This window comes from Peromyscus leucopus, chromosome 4, assembly GCF_004664715.2.
Source record: "Peromyscus leucopus breed LL Stock chromosome 4, UCI_PerLeu_2.1, whole genome shotgun sequence".
Classification (NCBI taxonomy): Eukaryota; Metazoa; Chordata; class Mammalia; order Rodentia; family Cricetidae; genus Peromyscus; species Peromyscus leucopus.
In genome coordinates, this window is record NC_051066.1 from 36,917,775 (window position 1) to 36,932,767 (window position 14,993).

General features: G+C 39.0%; 1 protein-coding gene across 16 annotated transcripts in view; it reads right to left on the reverse strand.

The window, feature by feature from the left end:
* Baz2b (bromodomain adjacent to zinc finger domain 2B) overlaps positions 1-14,993 on the reverse strand; it is a 245,851-nt gene continuing 230,858 nt past the window's right edge. For 11 of the 16 annotated variants that reach the window (XM_028869932.2, XM_037204812.1, XM_028869518.2 and 8 more), the window contains 6 exons: positions 10,900-11,210; positions 10,379-10,514; positions 6,381-6,527; positions 2,309-2,574; positions 2,081-2,224; positions 1-1,396 (listed from right to left, as the gene is read on the reverse strand). In XM_028869932.2, coding sequence (XP_028725765.1) covers positions 1,243-1,396; positions 2,081-2,224; positions 2,309-2,574; positions 6,381-6,527; positions 10,379-10,514; positions 10,900-11,210 — 1,158 coding nt within the window. In that variant the 3' untranslated portion in view covers positions 1-1,242. The remainder of the gene's footprint in view (positions 1,397-2,080; positions 2,225-2,308; positions 2,575-6,380; positions 6,528-10,378; positions 10,515-10,899; positions 11,211-14,993) is intronic. The other 5 variants (XM_037204811.1, XM_028869783.2, XM_037204810.1 and 2 more) reach the window with 1 other exon arrangement.

Consider the following 14,993-nt stretch of genomic DNA (forward strand, 5'->3'; position numbering starts at 1 on the left):
TACCTTTTCCACAACATTTTATTTTAAATAAAACTTCAAGTACTTTTACATAGGTACAAAAAAACTCTCATCTATTTGCCTCCAACAGGCCACAACACACAGTAGATAAAACACAGTGGTTACAAATGTCTTTTAAATTTATTTCTGAGGCAAGGCAGATGGGAAGGAAGTGTCTCTATGAAAAAATACTGTGTGTGTAGGAAATCGTCACGATTTTATTTCACATGGATACAAATGATTATACTTTAATTTAGGCCCTGGTGGCTTAAAATTATATAACAAAATAGAAAAATGGAAAACTACTATCCCCTCCACCCTGTTTCAAAGGCAGGCACTACCAAGATTAGGGAGACGCCACAGTGTTGGTAGAGGATAATTACTGTACAAGCTGTATAGTTGTAATTACCTTCAGACGCAGATAAAATGCTACAGTCCTTCTAAGGCATAAACAATAATGTCTCCAAACAATATATACACATAATACATATTAAAACAAGACTCAATATAAACAATAATGAACAATATATACACATCAATTTCCACTGGCTTGAAATACAATTTAACTACACAAGTGATGCGCAACATATATATATATATATATAAATGTACTTGTAACTCTACAGTAAAGTTTATTTTTGGTGCTTTCAGAGCACATCAGTGTAAACAGTTTCACTTGGCTTTGTTTTATATTTTAAAACATTCCTTGTTGTATTTTCAAGATTTAAAGCAATTTTCTAGTTCTTCCTTTTCACAGAAAACGAAGATTCTGGATGTGGTTTAATCATAAATAATTCATAAAATTAAATACATTCACTAAAAAATAAACTACAAAGTAAAAAACTGAAAAATAGAGATTTATTGAGAGGGAAAGGAGAGCCGTTCCCCGTGAGAGCTCTGGTGTCGGCTCCTCAGTGCGACTTGACGAGTTAATAGCTATTGCACTACAACACCCTCTCCTTGGGACATTCTTTGGGTGCGCTTCCCTGCTCTACCTAAGTTAGCTGATAAATCACCCAAACCAGCGACCAACGGTCTTGGCTGTAGGAGTGAAGCCTCTAAAAACGGTATCATTCTTCTCATCTTTTTTTTTTTTAATATATATATATATATGTATATATATACTTATTTCAAGGAAAAAAGTTAATATGTATATGTGCCTTGCACATCTGTGTAAATGCAGTTCACATTGCTGGTCTTGTTTGTCCTTGTTTAAAAGGAAAAGAGGAAAAGGAGATTACAGCTTCAGCTCACTTTGAAGGTATCTGTCCACTTTTTTTCAAAGTATTTTCTCATACTGTGGCCAGCTCTGCCTATGTCGGAGTCATCTTCGTTAAATGTTTCACAGTTGTCAAACACCAGCCTGACATCTAGAGCAAAGGTCTCAAAGCTGGTGTACCTGAAAGGAAACACATCATTACAGGCTGCTTTTGCGGGTTTAGACTTGCACACAGACAAAGAGGATGGGAAGGAAAGCTGGTGAGATCAGGGTGACTGCACTTGAACACATCTAAATCCACTTATGAAAACAACATCTGGAAACATTCACTGTGCTCTGCAATGCTGGGTCAAAGATGTTCAGTAGAAGAGGTCACAAAACTAAGGTATTTTCCCTGTTAGGCATGGTACCACATAACTGTATTCCTGGTACCACGTAACCATATTCCTGGTACCACATAAATATATTCCATGGTACCACATAACTGTATTCCCGGTACCTGACTGGTGAGGACAGGAGGATTGCAAGTTTGAGGGCAGCTTTGGCTACTGAGTAAGACCTTATCTTGACGCAAAAATAACAACAAAACCAGGAAGATGTTTTTCACCTGCCCTGTGTTTCCCACCTCCCATTTACTATGTGACTTCTTACCGTTCTGCTGGAGGGCTTTCCAAACCCACCACTTTCCTAACCTTCCAGCCACCCTATGATCCTCATTCAAAAGTGTTACACCAGTCAAGTATGGAAACATTTCTTACACACTACAAAAAATCCACAGCCTCCACAATTACTTTATGATATGTCACCATGTTAAACCTTCAATATCAATACTCGCTATTTGCTGAACAGAAATTATTTACTTACTGTCCATTATTTAATTTTTCTCTGATTGTAGAAAAATCCATAGGCTTCTTAATAACTTTCTTATAGCCAGGTACAAGTTTCAAGTTTACAGGAAGTAGAAAAGGCCAGGCATCCTCATGAGTTTCCATCTCCGTCAGGATCATACTAAAGAAAATAGTGTTTGGAATCAGTACCTATACTTTGGAATCTCCCAAATTAAGTATAAAAACTGAAGGAAAGATAGGCTACCTGCAGAGAGTCAGGTCTTTGGAGTCATCTCTTTTGGACTTCTTCACAGAAGCGGCACTCTCTCCTCTGGAGAAGCTGCCGGCAGGGCTCTCCTCCAGCTTCCTTTTCTTGAGCTCTTTGCTTCCTCTCTTGAAGGAGCTGCTGGTGGAAGTGGAGTCTTCATCCTCAGTGTCCCCAGCCACATTCCCTCTCTTGCTTTTCTTGGACTCATTTGTCTTTTTTCCTTTGACATGAATTTTTTTTATTTTTATAGTCTGACCACTTGCCTTTAATTAAAAAAAAAGTAGATAGAGTATAAGAAAACAACTGTTTACAGACTTTCTATTGTGTTAAATCATAAATGTTTGGTAGGATCAACAAGAAATACTAACTCTGCATTAGAAGACTGATAATTCTATTCTTTTACAGAGATCTGGGAATTTCTTCTCCTATAATATGAGTGACACCTAATAAAGCATGGGGGAAATAATCTATTTTAAAAATTCTCAAAACTGGCTGGGTACCTTTAATCCCAACACTCAGGAGGCAGAGGCAGGTGGATCTCTTTGAGTTCGAGGCCAGCCTGGTCTACAGAACGAGATCTAAGACAGGCACCAAAACTACACAGAGAAACCCTGTCTTAAAAAACCAAAAAACCAAACAAGCAAACAAAAAAAGGCATGAAGAAAACAATCTATTTTAAAAATTCTTAAAACCGGGTGTCAGTGGCTCACGCCTTTAATCCCAGTACTCAGGAGGCAGAGGCAGGCAGATCTCTGTGAGTTCAGGCCAATTCATCCTGGGCTACAGAGTAAGTTCCAGGACAGCCAGGACTGTTGCACAAAGAAATCCTGTTTCAAAAAATAAAGAAAGAAAAGAAAAGAAAAAAAAAGAAAAGAAAAGAAAAGAAAAGAAAAATTCTTAAAACTGGAGATGGAGGTCCACAGTGTAGAACTGATCGCCAGTATTCCTATAGCCTAGGCTGCTAACCAAGGGAGGGGTTAACCAGATGAGGAGCTAACCAGGTGAGGGCTAACCAAGGGAGGGGTTAACTAGGTGAGAGGCTAACCAGGTGAGAGGCTAACCAAAGGAGGGCTAACCAGGTGAGAGGCTAACCAAGGGAGGGGCTAACCAGGTGAGGGCTAACCAGGAGAGGAGCTAACCAGGTGAGGGCTAACCAAGGGAGGGCACAGGGCTCTTTTTCAGGGCACAGCACAAATAGGAACAAACATGTTGCAAAATGAAACCATGGAGGTCATTAACAGTAATGATGAAGAGGAACTAGAAAGCTAGAACAAACAGGAAAATGAGCTCAAGAAGCACCAGGTGGAAAATTAGATTTTTAAAGTGATCCAATGATGAGAAGAATTTCCTAAGTTGTGGCTCAAAGCACAGACAAAGATGGGGAGAAAAATGTCTCTTTTTGAGAAAAATAAAATACCAAATGTCTTAAATGAAAGTGTTGCTCCATTTACTAAATAAGGCATGTTGGGCTAAAATCTCAGAGTGGTTTGCTTTCTCTTCTGTAAAATAAAAGCAGCCACGTATCTATGAAGGTCAGCTATGTGCTCACCAAGACTGACACATCCAACCACAGACTACAGTGAGATCCTGTGCCTTGCGTGCAGAGAAGGGAAGTGCCTCTTTTGAGGATTAAAGGTTATGCTACATGTGATATGTCATAAAAGGTACATGTCATGTTACTAGTAATGTAGAGTTTTTGCCTTAATATTTCAAATGGCACATTCTAATGTCTTTCACAAAACTACTCCCTTGCCCAGAAATCTGCAGAACGACATGACCACTCTGATAATAACTTAGCTGACTGCAAACATTTTTTTTGGAGTATTTTAAAGCAATTTCATTGAGCATAAATTTACCTCGACCAGTGATATTATTAAAATGTGCTTAAGGAGTTAAAATTATTTGGTTCTCTACCCACTACACTGTTGACAGGTTGTGAGAAAAGTTAAGGAGATATTTTAATTCAATTCACTAAAATGAAAGAAAAAATGTGCAAATACACTTTCCCACAGATTACTGAAGAATCACTACTCTGTCATGAACTGAAATAATTTAAATGCTTAATTAAGTCTTTTCTCCACTTAGTTTCCTTTTGAGTGTTTTTAATACACTGAACTTAAACAATCAGATATTCCTTTAAAAAAGAAAGGTCTAACAATAAAAGAATTCCCTTGATGATGATTAAGGTAGACAGCTATGTGATTTCAAACTGCGCAGAGTGGCTCAAACCTATGATTTAGTACTTAGGAAGCTGATGCAGGAGGACTACCTTGAGTCTGAGGCCAGCCTGGCTACTAAGTAAATCCCAGGCCTGCTTGGACTACAGACTTAGATCCTAAGTCAAAGAATAAATGAACAAATAAAAATAAAAATGCAGTAACATTTCAAGAATGATGGGTGAAGATCTCTAGTTTCTATTTGAACTAGCAGATTGCCTAGCATAGTTTTTTTTTTTTCCTGACTTAGGATCATTTTCTAACCAATTAATACATTGCACCAAGAAAACATACAATGAAATGGAAAAAAGACTTTCTGATGTTACAGACCAGTGAGTGTCCTCCAGTGAATGCTGCGCCACTTGCTTGATACTGCAGATACACAGACTCTGAAGCCTTTCTCAGTGGATTCAGAGTCCAGTGACTAGAGAGAGGATGGAAGGGATTGACTAGAAATAAACCACCATGCATGACAATTCATGTTTGGAAGTTAAAGGACTGGACATTGTTCACAGCCACATATAGTTACAAAGAGAAAGGCACAGAACAGAAGGCTGGAATAACTATAACAAAAGGATAACTAAATAACATACTAAGAGAGGCAAAGGACCTAACATGAACGCATCATTCTGATGACGGATGACTGATACGTTAAGTCATAGGGAAGGAAACAGTGATTATAACTGAAGGTTCTGGGTAGAACAGAGGACCACTGGAGTGACAGGAGGAGGAACCTGGGAAATGGAAATTTCGATCTGAGCTCATGAACGAGGGTAGGCACTGGCAAGCACTCGGTCAAGTATAAAGTTAGAAGACTGTCAGTTGTAAGGAATACCTACCGAAGACTCAGGTCTTCAATAAACACTGATCTCTACACACTTCATAGTCCTTACCGTTTAATCCTACAACTAAATTTCTTCCTTCCTCTTTTATTGTGGTGCTAAGGACTGAACTTAGGGCCTTGAAAATGACACAAAAGCTAAATCCTTAGCCCTTCTTTTACTGAGAAAAAGATCTATTTATGTAAGCTCAGAGTGGTCCCAAGTTCCTCATCTTCCTGTTGATGGCTCCAGAGCGCTGGGATTATAGGTGTGTCTGTCATCACAGCCAAGTCATTTCTTCCTAATTTATGATATTTCTATTTCTCCATCCCTCCCTCCCTTTCCCCACCTCTCTCTCTTCCTGAGACAGGGTTTCTCTGTGTAGCTTTGCGCCTTTCCTGGAACTCACTCTGTAGACCAGGCTGGCCTCGAACTCACAGAGATCCGCCTGCCTCTGCCTCCCGAGTGCTGGGATTAAAGGCATGCGCCACCACCGCCTGGCCTATTACTCCTCTCATAATTTGGTTCACAGGTTTCTACTTTAAATGTGACTAGAAAATGACTAAAAATATAAGTGTTCATTATCATTTGACTAGACAATCTCTTCCAAGTCACATATCCAAGAGAACCAAATAGAGTTCTTATAAAAACTGGTCCATGAACAATAAGAGAATCACTCACAGTATCTGGAAGGTAGAAACAACTCAGATGTTTATCAGCTGATGACCGAATAAGCAAAATGTAGTAAGTCTATATAATAGAGTATTATTTGACTATAAAAAAAGTACCAAGCAATGCTAGAACATGAACTTTCCAAATATTTTAGGTAAGAGAGGATGGCAGATACATTGTATATCTGTAAAAAGGCTTTTGGTAGTATGAAAATGTTCTGGAATTAAATAGTGGTGAAGTTGCACAACCTTGTGAATGCATTAACAATTAATAGACTATTTAAAAAAGATGAATTTTATAAACTGTGACAAGCCACAGAACCCTGGTAATTTAAAAAGCTTGGTTTCCCACTGTTCTTACCTTAGCGATGCACGCTGGACAAAACCAGTCCCCATCTGGAATAGTCGTAATCTTGGGCCTGTGGCAGTAGGTATGGCAGCCTTTGTCACAGCCGTCACAGAGCAGAAGCAGTTCCTCGTTATCTCCCTTCCGGCAGATTTGGCAGTACTACAAACACACGAAAGTCACTTACAATTAGTCTTCTGCTGTGAGGACTAGCTGCTGGGAGAGTAAACAAACCGTAATTCCTAGGTTCTATTAATAATGAACATTCCGCTTGATGACAAATATATAATAGCCACACACATCTATGTATCTCTCATTGCACAGATATGGACCACATGACGGGCGAGCAATTCTTTTGGGGTAAATGCACACTTCCAATACACTGCATAGAACAAAGCTAGAGGTCGAGTGCCTTCACACACTTCAGAAGCATGTACACGTCAACGTATGAAGTCACCAGCATGACATCAGAGCACACACAGCAATGAAGAGCTCTAATACATGGGGCTTTTAATGTTTCATCTTTTGCTTATCTTATTGTCCTTATGATATTCTGAGAAAGAAATAAGAGTTAGAATACCTCTTAATATCGAAATTCAGAAATGTCTTAGTATAATTAGATATAAAGAAGATATTCCTAATTGTACACAATCCATCTATAATTTATGACTGACTTAAAAAATGTGTCTAAACAGTGAACTCTGAAAACCAACCCAAGTCAAATTTCTGCCACAAATATAGAAAATGCATCTTAAAAATTATCTCCAAGGAAGAAAACAATAAATTAAAGAATTTACGGTCATGATTTATTTTCTATAACTAAAAATAGTTCTCCTTTATTGAACAATGTACAATACCATGAATTACTTCAAGTATCCCCTGGGAGACACAGTTTGTATAACACTTTCAGAAAGGGAAAGAGGCGGAGCCCACAGCATCCACGGCAGCTGCGAGAGCGGAGGGAACTAACACCACCGCAGTTCAGGGCACAGTCAGGTCGTGAGAGGCATTACCTTGCCATCAGTAGTTCAAAAGTGACAATGGTTAAATGGGAATTCATTTACATTAAAGTTAGGAATTGATAATCTTAGGAAAAGAATGGTTCAACATGCAAAATTGCTTTATTTAACTTCAATACGTTATATGCTAGCCTAGGAAACACTACAATAATCTTATATAACTTAATATATATACAAAGGTAGTTTTAAAATGTTATCAATATGCGAGATACATACTATGCAAGGGAACAGGTAATGAGAACTGTCTATTAAATACATCAGATATGTATAACATTATAACTGTCATGGATGTAAGCACAAAAGCAGTAGAGTTTAATAACCCCAAATAAGTTTCTGTTAGAAGGGCTTTCTGAATCCCACACCGCTGAGTAACTTAAGATGCTATTTCACTGAATTCACACTCTATCTTAAAAACTCTACTGCAAAAACACTTATTCAGAACAACATGTGCAAGTGCAAGGTTATGTTTAAATCTCTTTAACAATATTAAAAATAAGATTCATAAACATAATTTTCTGTTTACTGAGAAAACACTAGAAATACTACAAAGTCTGCTTGACATCTCATGTCCAATTTAAAAATAAGTATTTTCTTATCTTTCCAGAGAGAAAGTGACAAATATCAAATTCTTAGCACTTTGGAAAAAAAAAAACCACAGTAACAGCTCACAATTATTATGTGAGATCGTGTACACCGATATTTTGTTTTAACTCCTTTGTTACAAAAGCAAAAAAATATGCAGAGAATTACCTGGAAGCAAAGTGGCCGTTTCCACTCTCTTGGTAAGCTTGTGATCTGGCTAAGATGGTATTTTTAAAGGTAATGAACACTTGAACATTTTGTTTGGATTTATTATGAGGATTATTACGGGTCCTGACATCTATCTAATCAAAGGTCACAAAATACTTGTTAATCTATCAATAGCAAGCCATGGCATCACCATCATCTGCAGTGCTGAGAAAGGAACCACAGCATTGTGCTTGCTAGGCAAGTGCTCCTCTGCTGAGTTCTAGGCTGGGCTACAAACGGTGTTGGTGACTATTTCTAAGATGGCTTTAGTAACAGTAACTGATGATACAAGCACAGCAGGAACAAGGGCAAGGTCAACGCATCTCAGAACGGAAAGGAGTGGAGGTTGCAGAAGGGGCCAGGTGTGGTGGTGCCTGGCTCTCACTTGAGTTCTCGGAGACACAGGCAGGAAAACTGAGTCTGAGGACAGCCTGAGCTACAGAGAGAACCTGCCTCAAAAACACAACAATAAAAAAAAAAAAAAAAAAAAAAGCAAGTAGCTGGGCGGTGGTGGCGCACGCCTTTCATCCCAGCACTCGAGAGGAAGAGGCAGGGGGACCTCTGTGAGTTTGAGGCCAGCCTGGTCTACAGTACGAGTTCCAGGATAGCCAGGACTGTTATATAGAGAAACCTTGTCTCGGAGAGAGGGGGAGGGAGAGGGAGGGGAAGGTGGGGGAGGGAGGAGGAGGGGGGGGAGAGGGAGAGGGAGAGGGAGAGGGGAGAGAGAGAGAGAGAGAGAGAGAGAGAGAGAGAGAGAGAGAGAGAGAGAGAGAGAGAGAGAGAGAGAGAGAGAGAGAGAGGCATGTTATAAACATTTTTGGTAGAGTTTGGTGGGGTTTTTTTTTTTTTTTTTGGACACAGGGTTTCTTTGCATAGACCAGGGTGGCCTTGAACTCACAGAGATCCACCTGCCTATGCCTCCCGAGTGCTGGGATTTAAGGAGTACGCCACCATTTCTCACCCAATTTGGAGGTTTCTTTGCTTAGGTTTATAACAAAACTGACCATGAGAGGAGGATAAGAAAAATTAAGTATAAATTTCATTTTAATGTAAAACTTCAATGTTTTTACTCACTGTAGTCTAGACTTCAACAAATATATTTGCCTAAGGAGATTATATTTTTAGGAGAAGTATATTTTTTAATAATTTTAGGAGAAATATATTGTTAAATATTTTTATGTTTCAGAAACTGCACAGCACTTTCAGGCTTACAGTGAATTATATTTGAACATACTGTAAAAAGCTGCAGATTCAGAGTCCAGACATCTTCAGGAAGAGATGAAAAAGCAGAAGACACAAACTGTATTTGTGTAAACTGCATATAAGGCCTTGAGCAGTCTAAGCACCGAGGGGAAACTGAAGAAAGGGATGCTGGATTACCAGGAGCTCTTCCTTTCTAGTTCAAGTAAAGGAATTTCCAGCCTTAGCCATTCATGAGATTCAACAAATCTCAAATACTTCAATTTTAGAGCTGGTCTTTAATTCAAAAACAAATATTAAAGTAATCTGTAAAGGTCTATGTATAATAGGTACTTCCATGTATGGCACAAAAATAGGTAACAGAGCACTGTGTACACGATTTAAAACAACCGTCTTTTTGAAAGTATGTGAACTATTGCTGTTATTTTAAGTATGTGGCATTCGTTGGATGCCACGATGAATGTGTGCTATCTAACAACCACCTGGGGATTTCCAAAGATGAAGAGTCCTTTTTCCTTATCAGGAGAAACACAGAAAGTTCTACTCTATGCCAACCTTATGTGATAGTCTGAGTTCTCTGTTTTGTGTTTAGTCTTCCGATTAGTGATCGAAAAGTAATACAAGTAAGGCACAATGGAGCCAATAATGCTAGAGTCTTACAGGTAGAGTGCTTCCAGGAGTGAACAGCCTTTAAAATACTTCAGTTAACAACCATTATGCTGGTGCAGTAGAGGAGGCAACTTGTTATGATTATAAACAAGTATTCAAAGGAGACACAAACAAAATTTGAGCGAAGAGAAGATAACATATTCGGCAGGTTGCTACAGAAAGTTCAAGATAAGAAAAAAGTATAGATCATATGGTATTTAAGAATTAGACACACTCCCGAGTACAATATACATCATTGTAACAATATGGTAATATATAGTTAAGAAAGATCTAGAGGTGGGAAAAAAACAAGACAGAGAACATCAGTCATAGTATTTCTTAAATAAAAGCACTTACAACTTTCATAATTGATTTTTCCCATGCTATTGATCTCTGTAACTGCTGGATGCACAGGGCTACCTGTGCGGCACTGCGAGCTTCTGCTAACGCCCTTCTCCAGACCCTGAGCCCTGGAGCAATATCCTCTTCAATTCTGCATTGAGATACAGAGAAATTGAGTAGGTCATGGCCACACTTATGGTCACTGAATGTGAAACAATCATCACACTGAAAGCCAAGCAATGACAAAAACATGTAACAGCCAATAAGTATAAAGTTTAAGCAACTAAATTTGATGTAGTGCACAGACTGTGGCTACGTGCCTTGAAGCTTAGTCACAACCAGATAAATGTAAGATCACTTTGCAAGATTATCGATGCACATCACAAAAATAAAAGTTTTTACAAAGCATCATGCAAATAGCATGATCCACATGGATCACAGACATACAAGAAGATACATAGATAACAGGCAATAGAAAATAGGCTCCAATTAGCAAAGAAGCACAATAATTTGTCAAGTTAATCTCAATAACCTACCCGTCACCATCACCACTAATGGATGGTGCAGGAGCAGGGACAGTAACTGTGCCCACATTATCCAGTTTGATCTGAATGGTGGTACTTAAGGGGCTCTTCAGATACCTTCTCTCAATGTTCCGCTCCAAATCAGCCAGCCTGGTTACAGCTATATCTAGGGGGTTGTCACTCTTCCGTGCCAGTGCATGCGCACTGTTTTCTTCGTCACCAGTAAGTTCTCCATCATGCTCCTTGTACAACTTAGTAAATGACTTATGTTCAAAATATACCAAGTCCTCCCTTTCTGACGCAGGCTCTGGACACATCCAACCCTATACATCAAGAGAATAATGTCATTACGGTTTCTTCTGAAAATGTTAGATGGGTGAGTTACCTTAAATTCAGCAGCAACCACCAGCAGATCTCAAGGATCTTTACTAAAAGGTTTTACCTTGTATTTCCTAATTCTAGGTTAAAACAAGCACAAAGAAAGGAAAAGCAGTTGGTAAGTCTGTGAAAAATAACATTGGTTACAGAAGCAGTAATATTCAGCAAACAATTACAAAGGTTTAGATTAACATGTTCATTAAAGCTATACTCGTACAGAAAGAGAATGTCTTGGTGGCCTGTGAGGCTTTCTCTTGATTCTCTTCTCATGCCATGCAGGTCCTCATACCCACTACTTTCCATTTGGCTGCAAAACTCGGCGTTGCTATTACCCTTGCCCATAAAATGCTTCCTTGTCCTCACCTACAAAGACCACTCATCTCGCAGCCCTCATGTCATGAAAGCGTTCCCCGAAGAAGTCCTCCCCTGAACTCCTTCAGGGGTTAAGCACCCCCTTCCCCGCACTTTCCTAGGATCCGGCAATGCTCCGCAGCCTTGCCACGGATGTACCATTACAACGGCATGAGGGTTTGCCTAACATCCTCGTCCCGCTAAGTATCAGGAAGGTGGGGACCATGCCGGCTTTCACTCCTTTATTTCCAGCATGGTGGAGGTAATATAATGGGTACTCAATACATACATATTGATTGAATAAATGAATAATTTTATAACCAAGCTTATTCCCACCGATCCTTTGTCCCAAACCAAAGATTGTCAACTTTTAACAAGTCCTCCATCTGTGACATTCAAATCTAGCATCACTCTCACATGCCATTCAGACCTCAACTCTGCACTCAGATTCCATGACTTGCTCCTCTCTGGCACAGCAAGTTTTCAGTCCCTGGTCCTTTATCCATCCCCCCACTTCTTAGTGAACTATTCACCTGGGTCCTGTCAGTCAAAATCTCACTCATTTTCTTACAACAGAACAGTCTCAACTCTACACAGTTTGGACCCATCTCTCCCAAATATCCAGCAGAAACCAGTTCACTCTTTAAAATTCAGACATTAACCTGTATTTCTTTATGGTTAGTTACTAGATTCTGCACCCATGCACCCATATTTTACCTTCCTATTATAAGGCAAGCTTTCTGGGAATTAGAAGTACATTTTGTCCAATTTTGTAGTATCTATTGTCTGATTAAAAACAAAACAACTACTGAGCAAAAGTATATTTAAAAAAACAGAAGGAATTCTTTGCAAATTAAATCTCTTTAGAAATTATTGTTTTAGTCTCTATATTAAGAGCAAATGGTGCCAGGTGGTGGTGGTGCATGCCTTTAATCCCAGCACTCGGGAGGCAGAGGCAGGCGGATCTCTGTGAGTTCCAGGACAGGCTCCAAAGCTACACAGAGAAACCCTGTCTCAAACAAAACAAAACAAAACAAACAACAAACAAAAAGACCAAATGGCCTCCTTTATCTCAACAGAATATCTATCTAGAAAGAAAGCACAGCAAATCACACACAGTGGCACACAAAACTGAAACAGGAGGATGATCGTGAGTTTGTGGGCTGCTGGCAATCGTGAGGAACTGGATAAGGCAGAATACTTATTAATACTTAGGTTATATATACAGGCGCAGGGACAACTTATATCACAGAAACCTTCCCACATTCTAAAAGGGAAACAAAATAGCTAAATAACAGAAACCTTGTAAATATGATACTTCAATTTCTGCAGAGTAACTGTCAAGACAACAACAAAAGAGCTACATTAGAACTGGGAAATCAAAAGCCAGATGGCGGCACTCTTGTCCAAAAGGTGCTGCTTTAGAAAAGGCCCTTAGTGCCAGTGTCCAAAGGCTCTTCATTTGATTTGTTCTGTTAATACATGTCTGAATGAATATTTAGGTTGTTGCTATAAATCTGTAATATTTAAAACTAGAAAGAAAACTTAATGTTTTGGGTAACAGACTATGATAAAAGTAGCTCTGCATGTCAAAAAGTACACTCAAATAAAGCTAATAATAATGTAACAAAGGTAAATGCAAATTTGAGCTTTGACATTTCTGTGATAAATCAGAAAAATACAGCATGTGAAAGAGGTTCAGGAAGTTTTGCTCCAGCCCATGCTTAGGAAAGCCATGTGATGGCGTGGGGGTTAGAGAGTGCCACCAGTTCAGACAGTGGCAATGGACACGTAAGGCCAGATGAGGGATAGTACAATCCCACGAAAACCTATGGATATCTTCATGTACAATTACAGATTCACTATTTGAAAGAGGTTGTAGACCCCCGTACTTTTCAGAAAACATCAGGAATTTGGGAGCCATTTCACAGGGCTCATGGCTCACAAAAGAGAAAACACAAACAGAGACACAGAGCTGTCGCTAGCCAGTGGGGAATAAGAGGACTTTAGCATATACTCAACGACCGAGACGAGGGGCAGATTTTCCTACAATATACAAAGAAAACACCAACATTCTTAGCAATAAGAAAATGCAAATGAGTGTATCTAATAGATCAACAGCACGAGTTTAATGTGATTTCATAATGGCAAGCTCCTCAGGCTAAAAGTATTTTCTTTTTAAGAAAAAAACATGATTAAGTCTTCTATAGCTAGTAAAACATCTTATTTTTACTTTTTTTTTTTTATCACTTAAAGACAACTGAAGACTAATAAAATGACAATTCACTTCTCCGAATAACACAGCACAAATCACAAGCAGCTTACCAACAGGATGTGGAGACCCTCCACTCAGACGCACACTCCACGGACGTTAGCTGCTGAGAACACTAGCAAGAGCTCTGAAGCCCCAGATGCGGTGGGACCAAGGGAGCCAGTGTGGCTGGCTGTTCAGGCCCCACTCTAATCTATGAACACTTGACATGCTTTCCCAACTGATGGTCAGTGAGCATTGGCAAATTAGATAGAACACGTTGAAGGAAAGTGAAAACCATGTAACCCAACAAGTAGTAGCAAGTGACCATGACAGAGGGCAAAATCAGAGTGTGGAAAGCAGATGCATTGTGTGGGAAAGCATGCCAACCATTCAGGAGAAAACCCTTTCACATTTCCAATGGGCCTATAGCCTGATAATTGGTCTTCATGCTAAAGATATTGTGTCACCAAGACAATTTAAATTACACTCATTATTCTTAATTTAAGGAGGCAGTGAAATGCATAAACCAAGAGATCCAACAAACATCTTAAAAAATTATAGCACTAAATGGAATAATTTTCATTTCTCCAGAAAATTAACATGTATGGAAGAGTTCCTTTGCTAAAGATGCCAGATAAATGAGGTGTGTGGACAGTTCACAGGCTAGGGGGAGGAGATATACATATAGTTTTAGGCACAATAGTTTTAGGAAGTAATAAATTTTGCTTTCTAATGTTAGTAATTATGTTTGTGGCAAAAAAAAAAGGATATATTAGCTCTGGAAAATGATGGTTTTTGGAGACCTTCAAAACTAATTATGAAGCAAAATTTAAATTATTGGGCAGGATAGGATTATGTAATAGGTTTTCCTTCTGAATAAAATACAAATATCAAGTGAAATGACTTAAGAAAGCCCAGTTTTCTAAGCCTCTGGAGCTTCCTCTGCTTAGTCAAACTCATCAGCACAACTGCACCACTTGCCTTCTTCCTAAGCCTAAGCATCTTGTGTAATACGTAAGACCTTCCTTCTGCCTCTCTGGCAGAAATCAGCTCTGACCATGGCCTGTGACATGTCACACCCATCAGATGTATGTGCTTCATGGATCCTAATATGCCTGTATTG